The sequence below is a fragment of the Sinohyriopsis cumingii genome, unplaced genomic scaffold (genome assembly GCF_028554795.1).
Source record: "Sinohyriopsis cumingii isolate HCF-2022 unplaced genomic scaffold, ASM2855479v2 utg001180l, whole genome shotgun sequence".
Taxonomy (NCBI): Eukaryota; Metazoa; Mollusca; class Bivalvia; order Unionida; family Unionidae; genus Sinohyriopsis; species Sinohyriopsis cumingii.
Genome location: NW_028315969.1, coordinates 471,227 through 496,003, shown reverse-complemented (window position 1 = coordinate 496,003; position 24,777 = coordinate 471,227). Strand labels below are relative to the sequence as shown.

Below are 24,777 nucleotides of genomic sequence, written 5' to 3'. Positions count from 1 at the left end.
TATTGTGACAATGTTGCTAAAGCGTGTGTATGTGTATGATTTGAATTTTTAGCATAGCTTTAACAATTTTTCAGTCATATCGCTACGATGTCTGCAGTGTGGCAGTTTATAGTGATGTCTAGCACAGGGGCATCATGCCGCAGACATGTAGCATGATGTCCCACCCAGTCACATTATCCTGACACCAGGCCGACCAGTCCTAACACTAACCTCTTAGTGCTGAGCGCCAAGCAAGGCAAATGTTAGTACCATTTTTATAAGTCTTTGGTATGACTTGGCTGGGGTTCAAACCTGTAGCCTCCATTATTCACAATGTTGCTAAAGAAACTCCCATTTGATTCCAAACATCAACAAATTGACAGTGTGTTGGACCCCCTGGCAACAATCAAGTTAGAAATTATAAATCAATGACTGTAAAGACTAAGTTTCGTGCATTTTTTGTATGCCTGATGTTTTTTCTTTAAAATCAGTAGTGGGTTACAAACAAATGGAATGGTGTGAGAATACTATAGCTGAGGACATAATGTCTGTGAAATCCATTACAACATTCTTTACAAAGACTGTTTTCTTCTTAAGTGAGTGTTGCTTGTAAGGTGAATTTTAGAACTTATGTGGTGTTTAAACTGGGCAGATTTCACTGTATAAGGTACAATATGAACAACTCTAAAATTCATAATAAATTTCTTGAAAAATGTATTTGACATTGAGTTACAAATATTCATTTGGTGGCATTTTTACCAAACAGGACAAGAGTTGACTAAGTTGAGGATACCATAATGTGAATAATATGCATTTATTCAATATCTGTCAGACAGTTTAAGTTAGATTTCTGCTCACCAGGCCCCTATATCTCCTCTGCTGTCCATTGTATAATCTTTCATGGCTGTGAAGAAGGCATCATACACCTGTCCTATATTGTCTGCACACAATATCTGTGATGGGTCCCCATTCTTTTCCACACCAACAGTGTTAATAATTCTGAAATGTAGGAAACGGTTACTTGTTTTAATGTCACAATACCCAAGATGGGTACCCATCCCTTTCCATACCAACAGTGTTAATAATTCTGAAATGTTTGAAATGGTTACTTATTTTGATGTTACAATACTGGAGATGGGTCCCCATCCATTTCCACATCAACAGTGTTAATAATTCCGAAATATAGGAAATGGTTACTTGTTTCGATGTTACAATAGCTCTGTACTGTCAAAACGTAAGATAAAAACTATGCAAAATTTGACTACTTTATGTTGTCAGCAAATATATCTTATTTCCAAGAATTATTTTTGGAGACCTTCAAACAACATGTGTTCAACTGTGTATGCCTAGCAAAGAATGGATAAAACAAAAACCACCACAACTAATTTTGAAATTACATCTGATATTAAGCTATTCAGATACTCTTAAGCCATTTAAAAAAAAAATGATATAAATAGAATGGGCTTTCAAATAAAGTGACCATCAACACTATAGTATCAATTGCATTTTTAATACCAAACTGTCTCTTTAATTGTGAACACTTCATAAGGAAGAGTCTACATACAGTAGATAATTTCAGAAACTGGGAAACTTTACAACAAAAAACAATTTAGCAAACTTGTCCAGACTTTTAGAAACCTTCATCTCTAATGCATATTCCTGCAAATAACAGAAATACCTGGTGCACTGTGTTCCTTACCCAGTGATGGCATTAAGTGCATCTCTGCGAGCTTCTGCAAATTTTTCCTCACTCTTGTCATTAAACTGTGTGACTTGAATCAAGCCTGCCAGTATCATTCTAAGCTTGCCTGACACCATGAACTGAGGTAGAACTCCAAGGGCTAGGCAGTATCCCATTCTGAAATCACAAACTTAGATTGATTTCCATGGGTTTGGTAAGTACCCCATTCTGAAATCGTAAACTGAGGTAGAACTCCAAGAGCTAGGCAGCACCCCATTATGAGATTGTATACTGAGGCAAAACTCCAAGAGCCAGACAGTACCCCAATCTGAAATCACAAAGTGAGGTCGAACTCCAAGAACCAGACATACCCCAATCTGAAATCATAACCCCAAGGAGATGACTCTAAACATAGCTTCTGGAAGACTCATATATCCTCTCTGTGATCTTCAGTGCTCCAAGTTGCAATTCAAATGGTCACATTTTACAACTAAACATTCAGAATTTATGACTGAAAACTGTCAACTGGTCACCCTCTGGCTATTTTATAAATCATGATGTCCCATCTAGAAAATGCTATCTAATTACAAGCATACACTATATTTTATGCTACAGATATCTGGAAGATGCAATTCACTACACAGAATAATTCCACATTTTGACTGGTAGACTGCCAGTTCCTACAAGACACCACTTTCATATGTGATTAACCTGACTCACAACCAATAACTAACCAGTCGAACACATATCCTGTGCAATCAACCTCAGGTAATGTTACAGAAAAATGTGGACAAGGAAACAAATATTGAAATTATGATTGACAGTAAAATGACTTGAGTCAAACTAAACAAGCACACTTGTCTAAGGCTTTATTAATATGAGCTATCATCAGAAGAAAAGAAGGTTAAGGCCATTTATCAGTAAATTTGATTCCTTGCAATGTGTAAGCAAATGATTTAAATAACATCAGATAGTGAATGTCAATGGCTGATGTAAATTTGAAGCAAATGATGATTATTGACAGTTCGGAAAGACAAATCTAGATACCTTACAATTTAAAACAAACTGTATACTTCAATGTAATTTCTTTTTAATCAGCCATCAATAAACCATCAATTTTGGTCATTTTATACCAATTATTCCCACTAAATCAATTTCTGCTCTCAATATCCAAGGCATTAAATTATTAACGCTTAACAACCTAAAATTTGAAATTGCCACTAAAATTTTTCAAGTGGGACCCTCTAAATGGCTAATAAACTTTGACAGGTAATTTGTGCAAGAAATCTGGGAGTTCTGTGTTAGAAAAAGCAATCCTCCATGATGACGGTATCATCTATCAATAATTTTCCCCAATTCTTCCACCACCAGCTACACTGGCCCACCACATATAGCCTATCATGCACTAAAAAATGGCATTAAACCTCAAACAACAACTAGTACCCTGTGGTTTAGCATTCACAATTTTTATTCTACTTATGATAATACCCTACAGTCTAACACTTGCAATCTTTACACTACTTATGCTAGTCTCTTGTGATTGTATACACTACTTATGCTAGTCTCTAGTGATTGTATACACTAAATATGCTAGTCTCTTGTGATTGTATACACTACATATGCTAAATGTTGTTTCCATGATAAAACTTAAACACAGAATATGGACAATTCTAAGGCTTGTTCCATTAAAACATACATGGGACCCAGGGAAGGCACTTTTAAAGTGGGGTGCTGACCCATAGATGCAATTTAGAATTTTCTTATCATTTTAATATGAACTCTGTGAAATCAAAGTACCCTGGCATATATTTTTGAACAACTGATTTCCCTGGATACCATGTTATGTTTAAATGGAACAGCCCTAAGTATCAACAGGCAACTCATTGCAACTTTACCAACATGAGTACCAAGCGTAGCTAAAACATTTGGAATTGTTTAACAAGTCATGCTCCAGGATCAAAGATCTTTAAGGGATGACAGATGAGCATGGTGATAGCTACATGCATACCCACATGCATTACATACCACTGGATCAGAAACTGATCATCATAAGAGCCCTTGGTTTTCAAAGACCTGCATGGCTTTAGGTAAAAAGTATAATTTTCACAAGTAATTAAGCTAAGTAAAGAAAACATGCATATCAAGCTTATGGTGAAGGAAAAATTAAACACTCACCTGGATGCCTCATTATTACATCTCAATACTTTAAGATAATTTTCTATCACTTGAACTGAAAAAGAAAATAAAAAATTGACTCAGTCATGACGCATTGCATAAGATCTTGTTGACATTATCCACTTTATTAGCTAGGGGTGAGAGTATGCAGGAATTTTCTTCAAGCTGGAGAGTTTTTTCTTCCTCCTTGAAGACGAATTTTAAACGGGGGGTTGGGTTATTTTATTGCAGCAAAATGGAGACAGATTTGATGAAAATGAATCCGTTTCTCTCCTCCCCATTCTCCATTAAATTAGTCCTTACCTTACCGTGTTTAGTGAATAGTATATTAATTATGATACGGCTACAGCATTGGGCTAATGCTCAATGCTTGTCATTGCCCAATGAAATTATACATATTTGAAATATGCAGAAATTATAAGAACTGGGGAAAATTAAATACTTTTGTATTTTCCAAATAGATTATAATGATTTATAACATTTCCATCTAATAATTAATAAAATATAGATTTTAAAAACCATGGAATTTTTCTTTAAATTTAGCAAGCAATTAGCAGAATTTATTTAAAAATTGTCGCAAGACTTGGAGTACCTGAAAAAATTGCTTTATTTTTGTGTCCAAACATTTATAGGTCATAAACAAATTAATTCTGGAAATAATTAAGGTTGTCTCAAGAATTACTGTTAATAGGCGGTTATAAACTGATGAACTATTTCAATTTACATGTTTCTTTTCACTGGAAATTCATATGGATATTGTGAGTTCTTACAAATTTACATTTTACAGGTGATGTTCATGCTGGTTAACCAGTTTTCATTCATATCCATTGTTATGTACTTGTTAGATCCTAAGTTTAAAAAACACTTCTGATACTGGATCTAGGATGATTTTATAACATTCTTTCATGAAATATTAATATGGGATTACGAACAATCAATACGAGTAAAAACATCCTGTTAGATGACTAAGATGTAACACATACCTGTCAATGGTGTATAGCTTTGTGTCAGAATTTTATATGTAAATAACATTTTTTGCCATTGGTTTTGGGATCCTTTAATACAAGTAATTTTTATTAAAACTACAAAATGAATGTTACTTAAGTAGCACTTCCTGTTGATTTCATTATTAGATAGATGATATGTAACATGTACCAACCTTTACTGTACTTTAGTATTGTCATCTGTAACATCTAATGGTTGGCAATGAGAAAATCTGCATGTATTACAAAGTGATTCTGATAAAACCTTTTCAAATAATAAACAAAAAATATGACTTTACTGTTGTTTTTGTAGTATATTTCGCATTTCTTCTTAAAAAAACCACATCCAAATGATAATAACTTATTAGTAAGAAAAAAACAGAAAACTAAAAATTACACAGCTTACATTAATTATATCTGCAAGATGATGTAATGAGATAGTAGGTGTTTCCAGTGACCAAAGAGCAAGGAAAATTCTTGTCATGGACATAAGAAAATTAAAATTACCCAAAACAGAATAATAACCCATAAAAATTTCAAAACAACAATGTAAGAAAATCCTATGATCCTAAATGTTTCAAACTGATGATTATTCATTTGGATAGTCATCTGATGTGTTTAATAAAGATATCATCCTGTTACAGTGGTCCCCCTCTTGAACAGCCCCATGACCAGCGGCTACCCATTTATATAAGGCCACTCTCCTGGTTAGACCTTGATCTTGATGCTCATTATAGCAAGTAAGACTGGTTCTCTGATGGCTCTGTTATCACATAACCACAACATCAACTGGATATTTTCAATGATATTGTTAAAGTTCTAGGGAAAAAAATCTTTCTCGTATATTATATTTTATCATCTACTGAACCAAAAAAGGTAAGCTTTCTACACAATCTCTATAAGGAACTATCTCCATTGATATGGAAATAAACAGCAGTTACTCAAGTTTGAAAATTAAGTAATTTAAGTAACTTATAATAACAATGATATCTGTGTAAAACTTCTGTATCATACAGTAAATTACAAAGCCAAAACAGAAGGCAAAAGATCTGAACCAATAAAAAATAATAAAGGCAAATGACCTAAACCGATAACAAATGAAAACAAATGACCTAAACTGATAACAAATGAAGGCAAATGACCTAAACCAATAACGAATGAAGACAAATGACCTAAACTGATAACAAATGAAGACAAATGACCTAAACCGATAACAAATGAAGGTAAATGACCTAAACCAAAGGCAAATGACCTAAACCAATAACAAATGAAGACAAATGACCTAAAATGATAACAAATGAAGACAAATGACCTAAACGGATAATAAATGAATGAAAATGATCTGAACCAATACAAACTGAAGAAAAGTTGCCAGCTTGAATAAGGTGAGAGTACACTGTAGTAATGCATTATAACAATGAATATCAAAATATCATTTTACAAACTTGCCAATACAAATATTTCAGTATTAATCCATTGTACTGATTTAACATGACACAGATCAAATATGAGAACTGTTCTTACAAAACTATTATTTCTGCAAAATTAAATATTAGCAATGTCTTTATCTGTGACGCACTTTCCAAATGGGATGGGCTTATTCTAAATTTAGATGATGACACATCACAGTTGACCTTGACTAAGTCAGAAGGTTTGTCCAGGTTGAGTGAGCATGACAATAGGGACCAGAGGATATTCTTTTAATGTGCATGAATATGAAATAATAAAGAAAATGTTAGCATAAAGTATTCTTGTAAAATTACCAATGACTCAAATAATTTTGGTCTGGCTTATCCAAAGCAAGTAAAACAAGGGCACTTAGCATGTTATGATGGTTGGTTTCTTGTTAGCAATCATTCAAATTATGTTTATTTAATGTCTGCCATAACTGAATTTCAACAAAACAAGAATAATCTGCTGTTTCTTCTTAAATCAATATTCTGCAATTGTAATACTTCATTTAATATTGGAATATATCACAATATAATTCTGAATTCAATGTCAACCCCAAGTGGCTTGGTAACTAGGTGTCACTACTTTTATATCTACTATTTATTTTTGCCTTGCTGGCAATTCCATCACAAGTTCATCATAAAGGTAAATAGCTAAAACTGCAAGAACCTGTACCCCAACTTTTTGCCAATCAAAACATTTTGCCAATTAAATATTAGTTTAATGCAAAGTTGATGCTAATCAAATATAGTTATGACAGTGCATGCAATCATTTTGTCAATGTGTTATATGATTGATACAAATGAATGTTCCTCATGTAATCTAACTTGTTTTTTCCACTAAATTGCAATGAAAAGACATAACTTGTATGCAGATAATGTGCATTTTAGTGAGTTATTTTAAATGACAAAGAAATATCAACAAGAGACCCAAGTGGACCTTGTAATGCTGACCTGGGTAGTTGACATATGTCAGCTTGTTTTGCATATGTAATAAAACTGAGAGGGGAAAGATAAGCTTGGAAAAGACACTGTCTATTAATGTCTGTGTGATTTACTTTCTTTCCAAAACAAAGATATAGAGTCACTTTCTCAGCACAGAAGGAGAAGTCAATTATATAACCAACACTGTCACTCATATCTCTCCCTGCCCCTGGGGACTTGGCCATCATTTATAACTTAGAAACTGTTCATAGCTCCTCCCCTGAAGTATATACACTTGCTTGGCTACTTGCATTCCATCAAATCTGGTCAACGTCTGTTAAGCAGTTTTTGAAAAGTAATTTTCCATTTTTAGTGATAGCCATATCTGATCGTATATCAGTATCCTTTACAAAACTTTTAATGACCTTCATGCCGGCATATTTTTGTCAACTTTGGTATAATTCTGCCTTGCAGCATTTGAGAAGATGTTTAAAAGTTTTTCTATTTTTAGTAATGGCAGCAATATTTGAATGAGGATTGGAATCACGAAAACAAATTTTTAAGACCTTCATGCCAGGATGCTTTCTGTCAAATTTGAGTTTACTAAGATCCTCAGTGTAAAATAAAAAGTCCAATGGTGATTAAAAGTGATGTAATGCACTAGAAATCAACTGCCTCTTACTAAATGTAATCATTTTATTTACAGGATTAAAGGACACAAGTTGTTAAACTGATGGATTTGTGACATCAGGAAGTGATGACACTCATGCATGTTCAGTCCAGTCACTAAATTACTTAAATTGCCATTCTAAAGATATTTTCCAAGCCTCTGTATGCCTTTTGGCTTAAACTAAAACCTAGTACCATACTCAATTGTTGGGTGACAAGCTTCTCGGATACATCATCAGAGAAATTTTAAACATTTGTAAGGATATAATAGCACTGATTTGTTAAAATAAACTCTCAAGTGATAATTTAACCTACTGCCTTTCAATGGGTAATGACTGAAAGTGTAATGTAAACATGAATACTATAATTTAATACTTTTATCTTGGTTAAATTTCTGGCTTTATGTTCAGGTCCTATTTCTTTAAACATTCTGAGTGACTGTTTTATCTCACCTTTTTTCTCAAACGGTTAAATTTACCCATACATTTAAAATCAGGATGAACATTTGTTTCACATTTTTTGAAAGATAATACACTTTGCTGACACGTCTTTTAGTTTCACAATGTAGTCAGTTAATAAAAAAACGAGTAGCAAAAATATTGATCTGCATCAAACTGAACAATGCTGTAAGATGTCAGAATGCGTTAGAATGTACCAGTTCATTGCCAAAATTGCAAACTTTAAGGCCCGGATTACACTAGCACTGATAAGCAATCAGTCACTCAATCCTCAGCTGCATGTTTTCCTATATATCAGCCACCCATTTGAAAATCAGAGATAGCTCTAAAAATGTATACAGCAAAACAATCTAGACTATTTCCAACACGATTTTCAAATAACTACGGTCAAAACAAAGTGACATACCCAAATAATCTCATATTTCTACTTACATAATTCACTACTATCCCAATCAATGTTTGGTTTGGGACAGCAACAAGATGGTTATTTAGTGCCATGGCAATTGGAGTAAAGTGCCTTGCCCAAGGACACACCATGGTAGCACAACCTGGTTGATCCATTTGTAGGTTGAAACCCATACCCTTTCGCTCAGTTGTATGGCATGATAACCACTGAAATACTGTGGCTTTCCTGAGCTATGTCATCTTCTGCTTACACAATCCACTAATATCCAAATCATGTCAATAACTCCACAGTCAAGTGATATCAAAACTGATGTCATCTTTTACTTCCACATTCCACAAATATCCCAATCAATGTTATGTCCAACTACTAAAATCCACTGGAATTCCAATCAATGTCATGTCCAACTACTAAAATCCACTGATATCCCAATCAATGTCATGTCCAACTACTAAAATCCACTGATATCCCAATCAATGTCATGTCCAATTTAAAAAATCCACTGGAATTCCAATCATGTCCAACTTCTAAAATCCACTGACATACCATGCTGAGTATGAAACTACTACACCTACCCTGTTTATCTGCTTTGACTGAACCATCTTCTTGCCTGTAGTACTCAGTGAAGAAAGCTGGAATAGCAGATATGGCTGCTGACTGAAATATATATATTGAGCAATTTGAATGCAATGATGTGTAAATAATCATTTTTTAAATACAAAATGTAAGATTTTTGAAATATTTAACACCGTTATATTTGTTTTGTTATCATCATCATTGCTGTTGTCATAACATATGAATCTGACACTGTGACTAATGATGCTTATGTTCTAAACATAATATACAACTGTGACCTACTGTATACAGTTCATGTTGCCATCATACATAAAGAACAGTACATGTTCAAGTACAGACAAGTCTAAACAGGTTCTTTTTTCCCTGCTGACTATGTCATTTCCATTCTCTTGAAGTCTATCATGAAACTGGCACATTGGCTCAGTGGTTAATGTGCTGGACTCTTAATCAAAAGGTTGCTGGTTCAAATACTACCAAAGGATCAGCCCATTTGGCTACCATGGTGTGTCCATGGGCAAGGCACTTTACCCCAATTGTTTCGGCACCAGAAAAACCTATTTGCTGTTGCTGTGCCTTAAAACCAAACTAAACCATTCTCTTGGATGTGGTTTTTCAGCATGTTAGATACGTATCTTACATTTTAATGAATTCAACTCACCATAAACATGTAACCTATTAATTAGTATGGTAATTATAAATAACACACTTGCTGTGGTCAACTTTCTTACCTGCACATCTTTTTCCACATGATGTAAACAGTCATCAAGAATTTCTTGCCATAGATCTGAAAGGAAACAGGTAAATCATGAGCAATATCAGGCACAGGCATGAATTTACATGCTTTGCTTTGCTGAGCAATATTCTGTCATATAATCTTTTCTATGGCACTGAAATCTAAACAAACCAAAAACAAAACATAATTCAAAACTTTCTGTTACTGTATTAGTCTGAAGAAAACTATTAAGCACGATGGAACTTTGTGAAATAAACTCAGTATAATTAAAATGTAATCACAATCTGTTGTTTTCATTATAGTTAACAAAGGTTCTTGTGGAACACAGTTTGTTAATGTCCCTGTAAGGACACAGCTCTCAGCTTAATTTATTCGTCCCAAGAAAAGCAAATTTTTCAGTGATTTATCTTTCTACACGAATACTTACCTGTGCATGTTATTTAAAAACCCTCCAAAACATACAATGTAAGCAACCTCGTTGATATATCACTTAACTTAAAAATAACAACACCTGAAGGTGGCAAAGGAAAGTAATGGGTATCTTTTGGATTGCTGAATCCAGGACATAGCAAACTTATTTTCCTAACATTAATGTGATCAGGGAACATATATGAATAGCAATGTTTGTGTTCTCACCTGAGATGGGGATAGATAACCACAATCCCTCAATTCTCCATAGCAAATTAAAAAAGTCTCATTGTGCATGATTTTGTATCATTAGCTGATTAGATATCAAAAAGTTGTTTTGTATTGGCTATTTCTTCATGATATGTGCAGAGGGGTCCAACTGGAGCTTTTCTCTTTGCACTTTTGTCTAAGATTTCTGCCTCCAGGCCACCTTCTTTGAAACAAATGTAAAAAAAATTATCTTTTGCAAAGTTTAACCTTTCTTCATGTTACTTTGACAAAACTGGTTTAGAACTAATAACAAAATAAATAAAATCTGAACCTATGATCCACAGCCAGTATATTAACTCAGAAAAATCAGGTCTCAAAATTTTGTGGTCAGACAGAACTTATAGAGAGAACTTGTGTAACTTGACATAACTTATAGTTTAGTCATTGCTCTGTAAGCAAAGTCCTAAAATAAGGGTATATGAAAAATTGCTGTGATGTCACAGCCCCTTCAAGGAAGTTAGTGCCAAATGCCATGTAGACTTATCACTAAGACTGAATGAATTAAACATGTGAGACAGAAAACCGTAACACACCAAGATACAAAATGTAGACATGTCCTATTATTATATCAGATCCAAGCTGATTGCAGCAGCTCAAGACAGCAGATGTTATAATAAATTATATTTCTCTAAGAATACTTACCCAATTACACTATTATCAAAAAAAGAAGCTCCATTCCCACTCAATCAAACAGTCATGAAAAGATAAAAAATCTCTTTCCCATCTATACAACAGAGAAAGAAGGGAAAATGCATATTACCTCCCATAACCATCACATGGTGGCTACAATTTTAGCATTTTAGCTTCTGTGACAACCTCTCTTGGAAATGTACAAGTTAACTGGAAGCGTTGTTTCTTACTGAGGTTGTTTTCTTTTGAAGTGACTATAGCTTCTAAACAGGCTACTTGAATGTATGGCCTGCTATCTTGAAAATGGGTGTATCAACTACTCACCTAATATGGGATCATTATGGTATGGCAACTTAGACAGAGACACTTTGTTGAGTAGGGTACACACTGGAAGGAGACAAAAAAGACAAAACACAAGAAATCAGTATGTATTATATTAACTGGATTTAATTTTGATAACAAAGCCTTATCAAAAATGGTAAAACCATTATGAAAATCAACCATCTTTGCTTTCTAACATTTTTTAAGTTGTGAATGGCAGGTAGATTTCCTATTTGCTACAATCAAAACAATTAACAATTATTTGTAACTACAAACTGTCGACATCAGGAAAATATGCTGAAAAACATTTTTTTATAAAACTGACACTAAAAGTAAAGATGAATTAGCAACATGTATTCCTTGGTTTTAGCTTGAACAGAAAGGAACCCACACAAAAATCAGACAAAAACCCCATGGAAAATAATAAATGCTAATCAATCAGTGTGAATCAATCCTTACCTGCCTTCCTCATCAGCTCTCCTCCAAGTCCTCTGAACAATTTGGCTTCATGAAGCTTAGATAAAGATAGCAACATAAATGAATGCTATGCTGTAACTAGAGTGAAAAACTGTTTTATGCACAAACATTTTAAATGTGATTATACAAGCCCACAAATATTGGTTTAGTTGATGTTCTGAACTTGATATTTAGCTGCCAAAACCTGCTAAATGCTATTTGGTGTGATTCAGTCGAGACAGAACTTCTGTCCTATTATTACAGGGTTCATACAGAATTCTGAATGACAAATTCAAAGACTTTTCCCACACTTTCAAAGACCACAAACATAGATTTCCAAGATTTATTTTCACTAACATTTTGTATAAAGTTATGTTATATGAGAAAATGAATGCAAAATACTACAATATTATTTAATGATGAAATGAAACTGAACGGGTCATCAAAAGAAAGAAAACAGTTTTATTTGTGATTATGGAATAAATTAAAATGTCTGGGTTTATTTAAATTTTCAAAGACTTTTAAAGACCTCAGGGTAATCTGCTCGATTTTCCCAAACTTTCAAGGCCCTGAAAATGCTACCTCATTTTTCCCAAACTGTCAAAGACCTTCAAAGACCATATGAACCCTGACTATATCAGATGTAGAGTGCAAGCACAAGGTGTTCACAAATACCATCAAAACCCATGTACAGCTATATTTGCATCCAGCTGCAAACACTGACCCAGATCTGCCATGACATAATGGGCTAGTAGATCAGGATCTATATTGTTGTTCTACTGATATGCGATTATCCAATGAATCCAAACAAGTTGAACAGACCCAGATCTGCTGTCTCTTATTATGGTAGATTAGGATCTATGTTATCTGTTCTACTGATTAGTCCTACAAAGTGTATAAACCCTGATCTGTTCAAACATTATTTGAAGGCAGATCTGGATATATGCTGTTGTTATACTGATTAAGCTGATTAATTCTAACAAACTGCACATAAAGATATCTGCTGTTGCAAAATGGCTGATTTGGGTCTGTATTGTTCTTATCGACTACTGCATAAACCCAGATATGTTGGCATATTAGGCGATGGCAGATGGGGGTCTATAATGCCTGCAGTTTGCTGCAAAATGTATGCAAGTATAATTATGCAGTAGGTAAAAATCTTTCTGATGTAAGTGTAGGTGTTTTATTACTATTCAACAACCAATGCTACAATTTACTACTGTTACATACTATTAAAACTGAGGCAGCATGGTGTTAGGATTTTTAAAATACTCTTAATTGCTAAAAGTCACATACTTTCATCCCTGCTGGGAACACACAATATGTGTTAATCAGGCTCTCCCTTACATAAAAAAAACTGCGCCATCATATTATGTGAACAATATATCTTACAGTGACAAAACTGTATTATATAAATATTGTAAATTACATCATTTGAATAATCTACCATACTGTGAAAAGAGTTTTTTATGTCAACATTGTGCCATCATATGTGAATCAAGTAAACACTGTATCATACAATGATAAGTATTCATTATATAAACATTGTGACATCATATATGAACAATGTACAATACAGTGACCAGAGTTTATAATGTAAAGATTGTATCATCATTTGTGAACACTATACCATACAGTGAAAGAAGTTTATCATGTGCCATCATATCAAAAAACTTTACCTGTCTTATTGTACATGAATGTATTTGGCTCATCTCATTTTTTTCAAACAACTAGTTGGGGCCAATCATATTAGTGCACACCATGATTCAGGATGCAACTCTCCTTTCTTTGCTGAGTTTCAAAACTACAGGATACACTATAATGTGGTTGTCAAATTGATCTTGATCGATCACTGTCCCTGGGGGTAGGGCTGGGCTAGGAATGTGGATGAAAGGAACAGAGCGGTGGTGATGGAGTGCATCTACATCTACCATGCATCTTGCAAAAGGACCTTGACCTATCTTTCATCACATCTAAGGACAACATGGTGACTATATTTCTTTCTACTTGACATTATCTTGATGGAAATTCATTTCCAGCACATGGTCTCTGAGATTTTTTTCAAATAAGCATGATATATAATAAGAACTATTTGTCTGTGGAACTTGATTATAGTTTTGGCCCATTTTGTATTGTATTTGAGTGGGAAATGCTTGATGGGATTTAGTTTCTTTGTATTATTCTCTGCTTCTTGTTGTTGTGTTTTGTTTTGTTGTTCGGCTCTGACAAGAACAGCTGAAATATGCACATCATGTTGTGTAAGATTGAAAAACAGATCATACTGAAACTGGTATCTACAAGTTGATATGTCTTGCAGCCCCAATACAGTACTTTACAAAATATTCAAGTCTCATTTACCTTTTTAGCTATTCCTTGCAGACCACTGATAACCTCTGGGCTAATATAGTCTCTTACACATCTGTCATTAGAGAATTTAAAACTACTACAATGATATGTAAGTATTCTCATAAATTCACATACATATATTTGCAATGGAATAACACTTGCTTTGCTGACATGGTTACTTTTATAGAATCATTTTTCTGGCTTTAATAAAAAGTTCTAATTTAAAAAAATAACAAAATTCTTTCAAAAATGTATAATTCACAATGAACCTGATTTTGTTGTACCTGAAAACAATTCAAGTGTAATACTGCATCAAATCAATAATAATATGAGACAAGTACTTATACCTCTGTTGATAAAAGACAATTGTGCTTATATTTTTAACATTAGCTTGTTCCTAAAAAAGTGCTTCATACAAAATTTGTCCAGAATTTCATCAGCAATCATTGGTAAAATAATTTCTTAAACACAAAAAGGAACCTACCTGCCCTGTTCTGCAGCTAGTATACTTAGAGCATGTGTTATTTCGGCAGCTGCTAGAACAGCACCATGTCTCAGGTGAAGATCAAGGCATGTTGCCATGGGGATCAAGCTGGGTAGTACTGGATGGTAAAGAATGGATAATCATTTACCATTTTATACTCATCACAAAATGTGCCAGAAGATCATGGTCCACTTTGTTTATTTTATTGATTAGTCCCAACAAATTGCAAAGACCAAGATCTGACATCCCATAATGTACTGGTAGATTATGGTTAATATTATTTTTTTTCTCAAGATTACTCCTAACAAACTGCAAAGATTCAGACCTGCCTCACTTTATATGAAAGCAGATATAGGTCTATGCTTTTTGCAGTTGGATCTGACCAATACTTGAGTATATATGGCACATGAAGGTTCCATGAAACAAAAATGGATATGATGCATGTTAGATGATTTTTCAAACACTTCCTCATAAAATCTGATGTTATTCATCACCACTGCTGGAAATATGATACTTATATCTTATCACCTGCAATTTAACTCGCGCAAGACAAAACTTCTGAAAGTTTGTGGCACCTTATACTCCTTTATCCATTTTGGATTGAAACAAAAGAAATATATGCAGACAAAAGGGAGATGACAAAACTCTTACCTCAAAAAAAATGAGTCAAAATTGGTTAAAAAGAATTCAAGAAATCCATGATAATTCTGTTTCTTCCATTATTTGAATGACTAATGAACACTGATAGCATATCAGATATTCCTGAAACCTCCAACACACCAAATTTGGGAATGAAAATATGTTCTTATATGTTTCAGTTATGATGTTAATAAGTAAAGTACAAAGTTCTTTGCCATGATCCTTGTTCTTTAACCTAATATCATGGATAAAAAGTCATAAAACTCATCATGGATTCTGTCAAGATATACTCATATACTAAGTTTGGTTAAATGTATTCATAAATCCAGTGTATTCAATTGGCACCATTCAAGTTACATGTATTTTTCTGATGTACCCACAAGCTGGGTTTTAAAAAAAATCCAGTCATACTTGTTTGTCCTCATGCTGACAACTCATTACAGAAAAAAACCTGTATCATTGACTTTGAAATCAATGTAAGACCTTGTTTATTGAAAAGAAACTTAATACAAAGTACATATCATAAAAAAATGTTTCAGTGGAAACTGCATATTAAAACAACCATCTGTTCTTGAGAAGAAGTTGACATCATAACAGAAAAGGCAGTCATGCTGGATGTCAGATTGCAACGTTTGAAGTTAGGTCCATCTACTTATCATAAGAAGTCCTTCAATGAAAACTCTGTGTCAAACAAACCATCTGTTTAGGAGAAGCTGCAACACAATTTTCATGATGGCCACTGCTGGGGCCATGTTGGAGGGTAGTTAGGCACCATTTTAAATTGTGTGCTTCTATGTATCATAATAAGTCTTTCAGCAAAAAACCCTATATAGTCATGCATTCAAAAAGAGTAGCAATAACAAGATATTTAAGAGTCCACCATGGCAGCCATATTGGATGTCCAAGAGGAATCATCTTCATTTCAGACCAACTAGACCACAGGATAAATTTAGGTGCCAAGTAGTTTAGAATGAGTAGTCATAACAAAAAACTGCTAACAGATGATGACTTGATCAACATCATATAAGTTCTTCTGGTCATTACCAGAAAACTTAAAAACTGTTCATCAGTCTTCAAAATTAATTCATCCTAATATTACAAGACACTGATGACAAAAGATTTCATAAGGACAAAATTTCATGGATTGTTTCCTCCTCTTTTCACTTTTCATTAGTAAAAAAAATGATATTTAAAACAAATAGTAAGGAACTGTATAATTCCTGATTTTCTACAAAACTATCCATATAAATGAGTCAAAATACTAAATGATTTCACCAAAACTTTGTACTGATGAGGCAACGATACAACAAAAAACAAAATAACAAAAATAAAAATAAAAGAAAATTACGTGTCGTTTATTATTCCATTATTCCAAAACATTTTCTACTATATAATTGTCTAACACGTTTGTCTTATATGACAGTTTCTCAAAACAACGGTGTTTTACTTAATCAAACAGTTATAAAAATTCTTACATATAACTGTCACTTAATAATCTATCAGTATTGATGTTAAATGTTTGGGGCAAAATATTCCTGGAAATTATTTCTCCCATGTTTCCCAAGGTATAAAGCGAAAACTACCTGTTTTTGCTATGTAGTCTGGTGCTCTTGTAGTTAGGTTATGTAATGCCTTTGCTGACAGTTCTCGAATGGCACTGGAAAAAGAAAATAAATTTGGACTAGTACAACTTATAACAGGCTATCAACAGCTAAAGCAAATATTAATGAGAAAAAAGTTAAAAATATTTTAAAAATTGTGGAAAAAAGACTCAACATTTTATACAATTTTCTGCAAAGGGCTAAAATTTATTTCCTTCCATACTTCACAAATGTAGGTTGATGTATTATAACACTGCAGATTTAACAAGCCCTTTTTCTAAAATAAAGACAACAAAAAAATGAAACTCATTCTTTTGTGTTTTCTAAACTGAAAAAATATGTAAGTGTGTCAAAGGTAAGCATAGATAGCCTACAAAATATACATTTCAGATACTACTATCTAAAGTGTATTGACCTTAAAATATACAATTTATCATAAAAATATTGTTTATCTTGTTTACAAGAATGAATTGAGATATATCAAATTTCAACAATGCTACCTAAAAATGCTACAATACAGTTTTTATTTACATTCATAACACCATCAGAACCAATTTCACAATAAGGGATTACCTGTCCCAGTGGTTAATCTTAGCTTCAACAAGGTGGTCAATCAAAGCCTGGGTATACTCTTTAAACTGTGCTACAAAGATGCTGCAAAATATAAAATATACACTGAAAGTCAGTTGTCAATAATTACTTTCTTCAGACACATATTATAGTCATTAAAGATTGGGATATGTTTGACACAGGTTATATTTATTAAAATAGGGATATGGTTGACATCTTATATTTATTAAAGATCAGGATATGGTTAACACAGGTTATAGCCATTAAAGATAAGGATATGGTTAACAAAGCTTATATTTATTAAAGATCAGGATATGGTTAACACAGGTTATATTTATTAACGATAGGGATATGGTTAACACATTATATTTATTAAAAACATGTATATGGTTGACAGCTTTTATTTATTAAAGATCAGGATATGGTTGACACAGGTTATATTTATTAAAGATCAGGATATGGTTAACACAGGTTATATTTATTAAAGATAGGGATATGGTTAACACAGGTTATATTTATTAAAAATAGGGATATGGTTAACACAGGTTATATTTATTAAAGATCAGGATATATGGTTGACACAGGTTATATTTATTAAAGATCAGGATATGGTTAACACAGGTTATATTTATTAAAGACAGGGATATGGTTAACACAGGTTATATTTATTAAAGATAGGGATATGGTTAACACGTTATATTTATTAAAAACATGGATATGGTTGACAGCTTTTATTTATTAAAGATCAGGATATGGTTGACACAGGTTATAGCCATTAAAGACAGGGATATGGCTGACACAGGTTATATTTATTAAAGATCAGGATATGGTTGACTCAGGTTATAGCCATTAAAGATAAGGATATGGTTGACACAGGTTATAGCCATTAAAGACAGGGATATGGTTGACACAGGTTATAGCCATTAAAGATAGGGATATGGTTGACACAGGTTATAGCCATTAAAGACAGGGATATGGCTGACACAGGTTATAGCCATTAAAGATAGGGATATGGTTGACACAGGTTATAGCCATTAAAGATAGGGATATGGTTGACACAGGTTATAGCCATTAAAGACAGGGATATGGCTGACACAGGTTATAGCCATTAAAGATAGGGATATGGTTGACACAGGTTATATTTATTAAAGATAGGGATATGGTTGACACAGGTTATAGCCATTAAAGATACGGATATGGTTGACACAGGTTATATTTATTAAAGATAGGGATATGGTTGACACAGGTTATATTTATTAAAGATAGGGATATGGTTGACACAGGTTATATTTATTAAAGATAGGGATATGGTTGACACAGGTTATATTTATTAAAGATAGGGATATGGTTGACACAGGTTATATTTATTAAAAACATGGATATGGCTGATACAGGCAAATAGCCATTAAAGACAGGGATGTGGTTGATATATTTTATAGCCATTATAGACATGTGGCTGATGGTTATAGCCATTAAAGATAAGGATGTGGTTGACACATTTTATAGCCATTAAATATAGATATGTGGCTGACACAGGTTATAACCATTAAAGATAGGGATATGGTTGACACAGGTTATATTTATTAAAAATGTGGATATGGCTGATACAGGTTATAGCCATTAAAGATAGGGATGTGGTTCACACATTTTATAGCCATTAAATATAGATATGTGGTTAACATATTTTATAGCCATTAAATATAGATATATGGCTGACATAGGTTATAGTCATTAAAGGCAGAGTTATGGTTGACACAGGCTATAGAGATAGGGATGCGGCGGAATGAGTGGTGCTGAACAGCACATCAACATATTAATGGTTATATACTGTGACAAGTTCACTGATACATACACAATAAAGACTGTATCTACAATGATGATTTAAAAACACTCCATAACTAATGTAGATGATTTAATTTTCTTTGCTGTTGTCCCTCAAGCTCAGTAACTATCTGAAGCCCTATGTTACACATCTGATCAGTAGTCTCCAAGTTATCATTACTACTGTCTTTTCTACACACACACACACACACACATACACACATGTGCACATACACTAACACACACCTGAAGTCAAGTTTCACAAGTATAGTGAGATAAATGAACCTTCATCTAATATGGTAATTAAAGACATAGTTTGTGAAATGTATTTATTATGACTTTATGGTCTTGAACTAAGTAACAGAAAAGAGTGAAAACCAATAAGTTTTGTAAAATTCAAAAATAATTTATTTCCCAAGAATTCAAAGTTAACATTTAAAAAAGAACCTAGTATTTTGAATTCAATCCCAAAAAGCCCTAAAAGTTCTATCACAAGTCCAAATGTATAGAATTAAAACTGAATTCCAGTGGTGCTCCAAATCAATTCTGATATTTAATGTGTTGATATGCCGATGGTCTTGAATGTACTGATATGCCAATAGCCTGGTATGTGCTGATGTGCTAAGTCTTTTGATGTATCACAATAATATAATCCAAACTGTCATTCTCTTAATCAATATGATACCAAATTAATGTTTTAGTCCAAGATTATTATTGAACACTTTGTAATTCCAGTGAATAATAATCTGAATAAATACATCCACCCAAATTAAAAAATGAACATAACAATAAGACTGGTTCTGCTTCAGATGTTAAGGCAAGAATGTATAATCCTAATGTAAACAAATTTATATCCCCTCCACTTGACCTAGGTCGCAATTATCATCTTCACGAAAATACTACGTCAACTTAATGGGAAATTTCCATTCTGGAACTTTCTAAGGCCAGAATCAAGATTGTATCTTTAACTCAAACTGAAGGAAACATGTTTACAATTAATAACGATTTGAGTTATCAATCTATACTCATAGAGAAATATAAGTTATGTATGTTGTTTACAAAATAAATGTCACTAGTTAGGTAGACCATTAACTTGATTGTTGGCAAGGTCAAGCACAAAATATAATATACATAACATATAATCATGGAAAAAAGACAACAAAAACAATATAAATTAAATGTACATAGCACATTTACCTACCTTAGTTCCAAATAACAATGAGTTCTGTTCCCAACAGCAAAATAATCACATGTTGTTAGAATATCTATTCCATGTGGAAGTGTTCCCTGAAATATCAATCCTTCTATATATTTACAGAATTTATTGCAAGATTTATGTGTACAATGCATGTTTTACATTATTTCAACTGAGATTTATAAAAAAAGAAAATAAATATAGTATGTAATCCTTTTAACAAAACAAGACTAATTTAAAAAGTCACCAATTCTACAAAAAATAACATACTTGACCATTTTATACCATGTTCATGTGATAAGATTCCTCGTGGAAAACAGTGATACAAATTGACATGTGCCTCAATACACAAGTAAAAAGAAGATTAAACAAATATTGACTGAAGTGCTGTTTGAGCAAACATAAGATTGTTAACAATGACCATATTTTGCAAAGTATTAGTGTGAGTTGTCCAGCCAATAAATGGAAAGACCGCCCCCCCCCAATGATGCATTTTCAAAGTATGCACAACATGACATCATAATCAAAATGATGTCAACACTTGTTAAATGGATGGAATCAAACATCTCCATTTCATGAATCCATAAGAGGGTGCTGTTTTAAATATATTTCCCACAAACCGATATCTGCTATTCTCTATACATATATAGTCTAAACAGGCAGAAACATACAAAACATTTGTATTTTTAACTAGTATTAATTCAAGTATGCAACCATTAGCATGGAGGACTGATTTAATAATAGGACAGGTGCTATTTTGTTATAAAATGATTTTGACATAAAATCCAGTCCTCTGTAATGCTGATGCCTATTCAAAACCTAACCACAAGATTATGAAAACATTATCATACAAAAACTCTGACTCTCCATGCAAAATTATGACCACTAATTTGCTAATTTTAAGTAACAGAACATGAGAATGGTCCTATAATTACTGGCTAATTTCAAATCACAGTGCACGAGAATAATCCAATAGTTTAGTCTTCAGCAAAGATTTTTTAAAAAGTATTACAAGACTTTTTATGACTGGGAAAACTAATGCATTAGCTATCTTTCCTCAAACTGGCATTAATCTAAAAGTTTGACTTAATCCTCTTTCTTTCTATTATAAACCTGTCTTCCAACATTCTCTTGAAACGCTGCTGATGATGCTCTCCGTACATTGACTTCTCTATCAAATATGGAAACAATGACGAGTGCCCTGAAAACAAAAAATACTGAACGATTTCCAACTGAATCAAAATTACAGGACTTGTTTCATCACTATCTCAATACCAAAAAGACCTAGGCCTACATGCTGAGCCTGTGATCAAAGCACTGCTGTAAAATGTGTAGGTCAAAAGAATGAGCTAGAATTGTCTTAGCTTCATATTCATATTCAAGTATGAACAAAATCCCACCAAAGTGTTTAGGAAATATGAACAAATTAAAAATAAATTTACAAAATTGCACAACAAATTATCTATGATAGTGACTTTGACCCCAAGGCCATTAAGGTGAGCAAGTGTTTTAAGAATGATCTGTTTAAGTCTCGTAATAATTCATCCCATAATGAAGTGCATCCATCTTGGAGTTTAGGAAATATATGCAACTGTTAAACTTAAATAAAAACCTTAAAATTTTTCTATCACCATGACCTTGATCCCAAGATCGGATTGGCACTATTTTCATTTAGCAGCAATACATTTGGGTGAGCTGAAGCTTCCATGTCTAAGAATTTTTTAAAAATAGCCTCACCTGGCAATTTTATTCACATAGGGAGTAATTTCTTTTGATTCATAAGCTCTGGCAAATGCCCAGCAAACAAAACAAGCAGAATCCCTCACATGGGCTCCAACAGAGAAGTTTCCTCTCTTTTCATCAAAGACTAGTGCTTTCAACACTACTGGGACAACTTCAAAAGGAAAACAAAGCAAAGTTTTAGCAAATAATGTTTCTTTGAGAATACCTACATGACCACATTAACATCTGGAAAGAAGTCTGCTACCTCTTAATTACAGTAATTGTATAAAGACAAAAATGTTTGTCTTTCCTGCCTATGTAACATGTAGACAATGGGAAGTAATTCTTGCCCATTACCTCCTCTGATCAATGCTAGGATTTCGCTGTTTACTCGGTTTCCGCTCATATGATACATCAATAAGGATGATCCCATTTGTGGAGAGGTGTGGGAAGGTTTTTCAGCATTGTGATTGGTAAAGTATTCTTGAAGAAACAGAATTTACTACAAATCTGCTTCCTCCTATGAATACATTCCAAAATCACTTTGATGTTAGGAGAATAGGTCATAGGACGAGGCAATGCTGATGCATCCTGCCTTTACCATGGTCACTCTTTGATGATAAAAGACTCCATTCCATGTATGAGGATTGTTTTCAAGTGTGTAATTTGGATTTTTAACGTAGCTTAAACAATTTTTCAGTCATATCGCTACGATGTCTGCTGTGTGGCAGTTTATAATGATGTCTAGCACTGGGGCATCATGTCCCACTCAGTCACATTATCATGACACCAGGCTGACCAGTCCTAAAACCTCTTAATGCTGACTGCCTAGCAAGGCAGCTACTAGTACCATTTTATAAGTCTTTGGTATGACTCAGCTGGGGTTCGAACCCACAACCTCCCGCATCCGAGGCAGATGCTCTAACCGCTAGGCCCCCGAGTGGCTGAGTGGTCTAAAGCGCTCTCCCTTACGGATCACTGCCATCTCACCTCTGTCTGCGTGGGTTCAAGTCTTGGATTCGGCCAATGTGGGTATGTGAGAAAGCTTGCCAGTAGCTTCTCGAGAGCTGGCGGTTCTTTCCGGGGATTTCCTGGGTTCTTCCTCCACCATTAATACTGGCTGCCATGTATAGCCTATCGTGTGCTGAAAAATGGCGTGAAACCCTATAAAAAAACAAACAACAACAACAACAATTAACCACAAGACCACCAGAGCTGTAGTACTGTTTTCAAAGTGTAACTCTGGCAAGTAGTTGCTTTCAGTATTTAAATTAAATTCAAGCAGATACAAGTTACAAATATTGAACTAATTTTCATGAAATTTCCTACATATGCTTAAAGCAGACCTAATTATCATTAGGCAAATTATATTTTAGCAATTATATACAGGAAACTTTTCATTTTAGAGCAGACAAGCAGCATTATTTTCTGAACACTGCAAAACTGTCTTTGGAGCATGAAATATATACTCATGACTACACAACCTACTAATTGAGAGTAGTGAAGGAGCTGCAGTGATGGTGCTGGATTAACCTGAGTCAGTGTGTCCTTGGGCAAAGCACAAATTGCAATTGCTCCAGCACTAAATAACCTACCTGTAATGCTGTACCGTAAAACCTCTAAGGTCTAAGATCAAATGGGTTACTTATGCAAAGAAGGTAAGAAAGGAAGAACATATAAAGTTGGAGTACATCCTTTAGCTGACATGCAGCTGACTCTTAAGAAACAAAAAATGATAATAGTATAATTGTGTTAAATTAATATGAGTTGTTTGTTGGCTGAGAGTAGAAACAAGGATACTGTATGCCTCTTCTACAGTGAGCTTGCTTGTTCACTATAGCTAGTCAGGTGCAAATGCATAAACTGTTTTTAATTTGTCCACTGAACTGCAATAGTTCTGATACCATGAACTCTTTTATTCACATCATCAATGGCAGTGACTAATGAAATTAACTGATCATTACAAAGTTATTTCAATACTGTAATGAATTTATATACCAGTATCAGCGATTGGTAGATCCAGAAAGAAACTTTGAATATATATATTGTCATTACTGAGCATGCTGAGTATGGATATTATGGAGGCCTTCTCAATAAAGAAAATGGAGGGCTGTCTTATAGCATTTTATTTCTAACTTTCAAGAATGGTAAAACTTGTGGCCACATGTATATTAGCACATAACAGATTATGATGGGATATATTTTTGCTTTCTAATGCGGAGACCACTAAATCTATAAACTTTCACCACTACAAATATAATCCACTAGAATGCATATCACAT

General features: G+C 33.5%; 1 protein-coding gene across 4 annotated transcripts in view; it reads right to left on the bottom strand.

The window, feature by feature from the left end:
* Positions 1-24,777, bottom strand: part of LOC149772739 (tubulin-specific chaperone D-like) — a 99,439-nt gene that overhangs the window by 38,853 nt on the left and 35,809 nt on the right. For all 4 annotated transcript variants that reach the window (XM_089947374.1, XM_089947376.1, XM_089947375.1 and 1 more), the window contains 14 exons: positions 22,511-22,667; positions 21,887-21,974; positions 20,780-20,865; positions 17,761-17,841; positions 17,170-17,243; positions 14,948-15,065; positions 14,476-14,536; positions 12,121-12,175; positions 11,665-11,727; positions 10,028-10,083; positions 9,299-9,380; positions 3,836-3,890; positions 1,679-1,837; positions 838-978 (listed from right to left, as the gene is read on the bottom strand). In XM_089947374.1, coding sequence (XP_089803500.1) covers positions 838-978; positions 1,679-1,837; positions 3,836-3,890; positions 9,299-9,380; positions 10,028-10,083; positions 11,665-11,727; positions 12,121-12,175; positions 14,476-14,536; positions 14,948-15,065; positions 17,170-17,243; positions 17,761-17,841; positions 20,780-20,865; positions 21,887-21,974; positions 22,511-22,667 — 1,276 coding nt within the window. The remainder of the gene's footprint in view (positions 1-837; positions 979-1,678; positions 1,838-3,835; positions 3,891-9,298; positions 9,381-10,027; positions 10,084-11,664; positions 11,728-12,120; positions 12,176-14,475; positions 14,537-14,947; positions 15,066-17,169; positions 17,244-17,760; positions 17,842-20,779; positions 20,866-21,886; positions 21,975-22,510; positions 22,668-24,777) is intronic.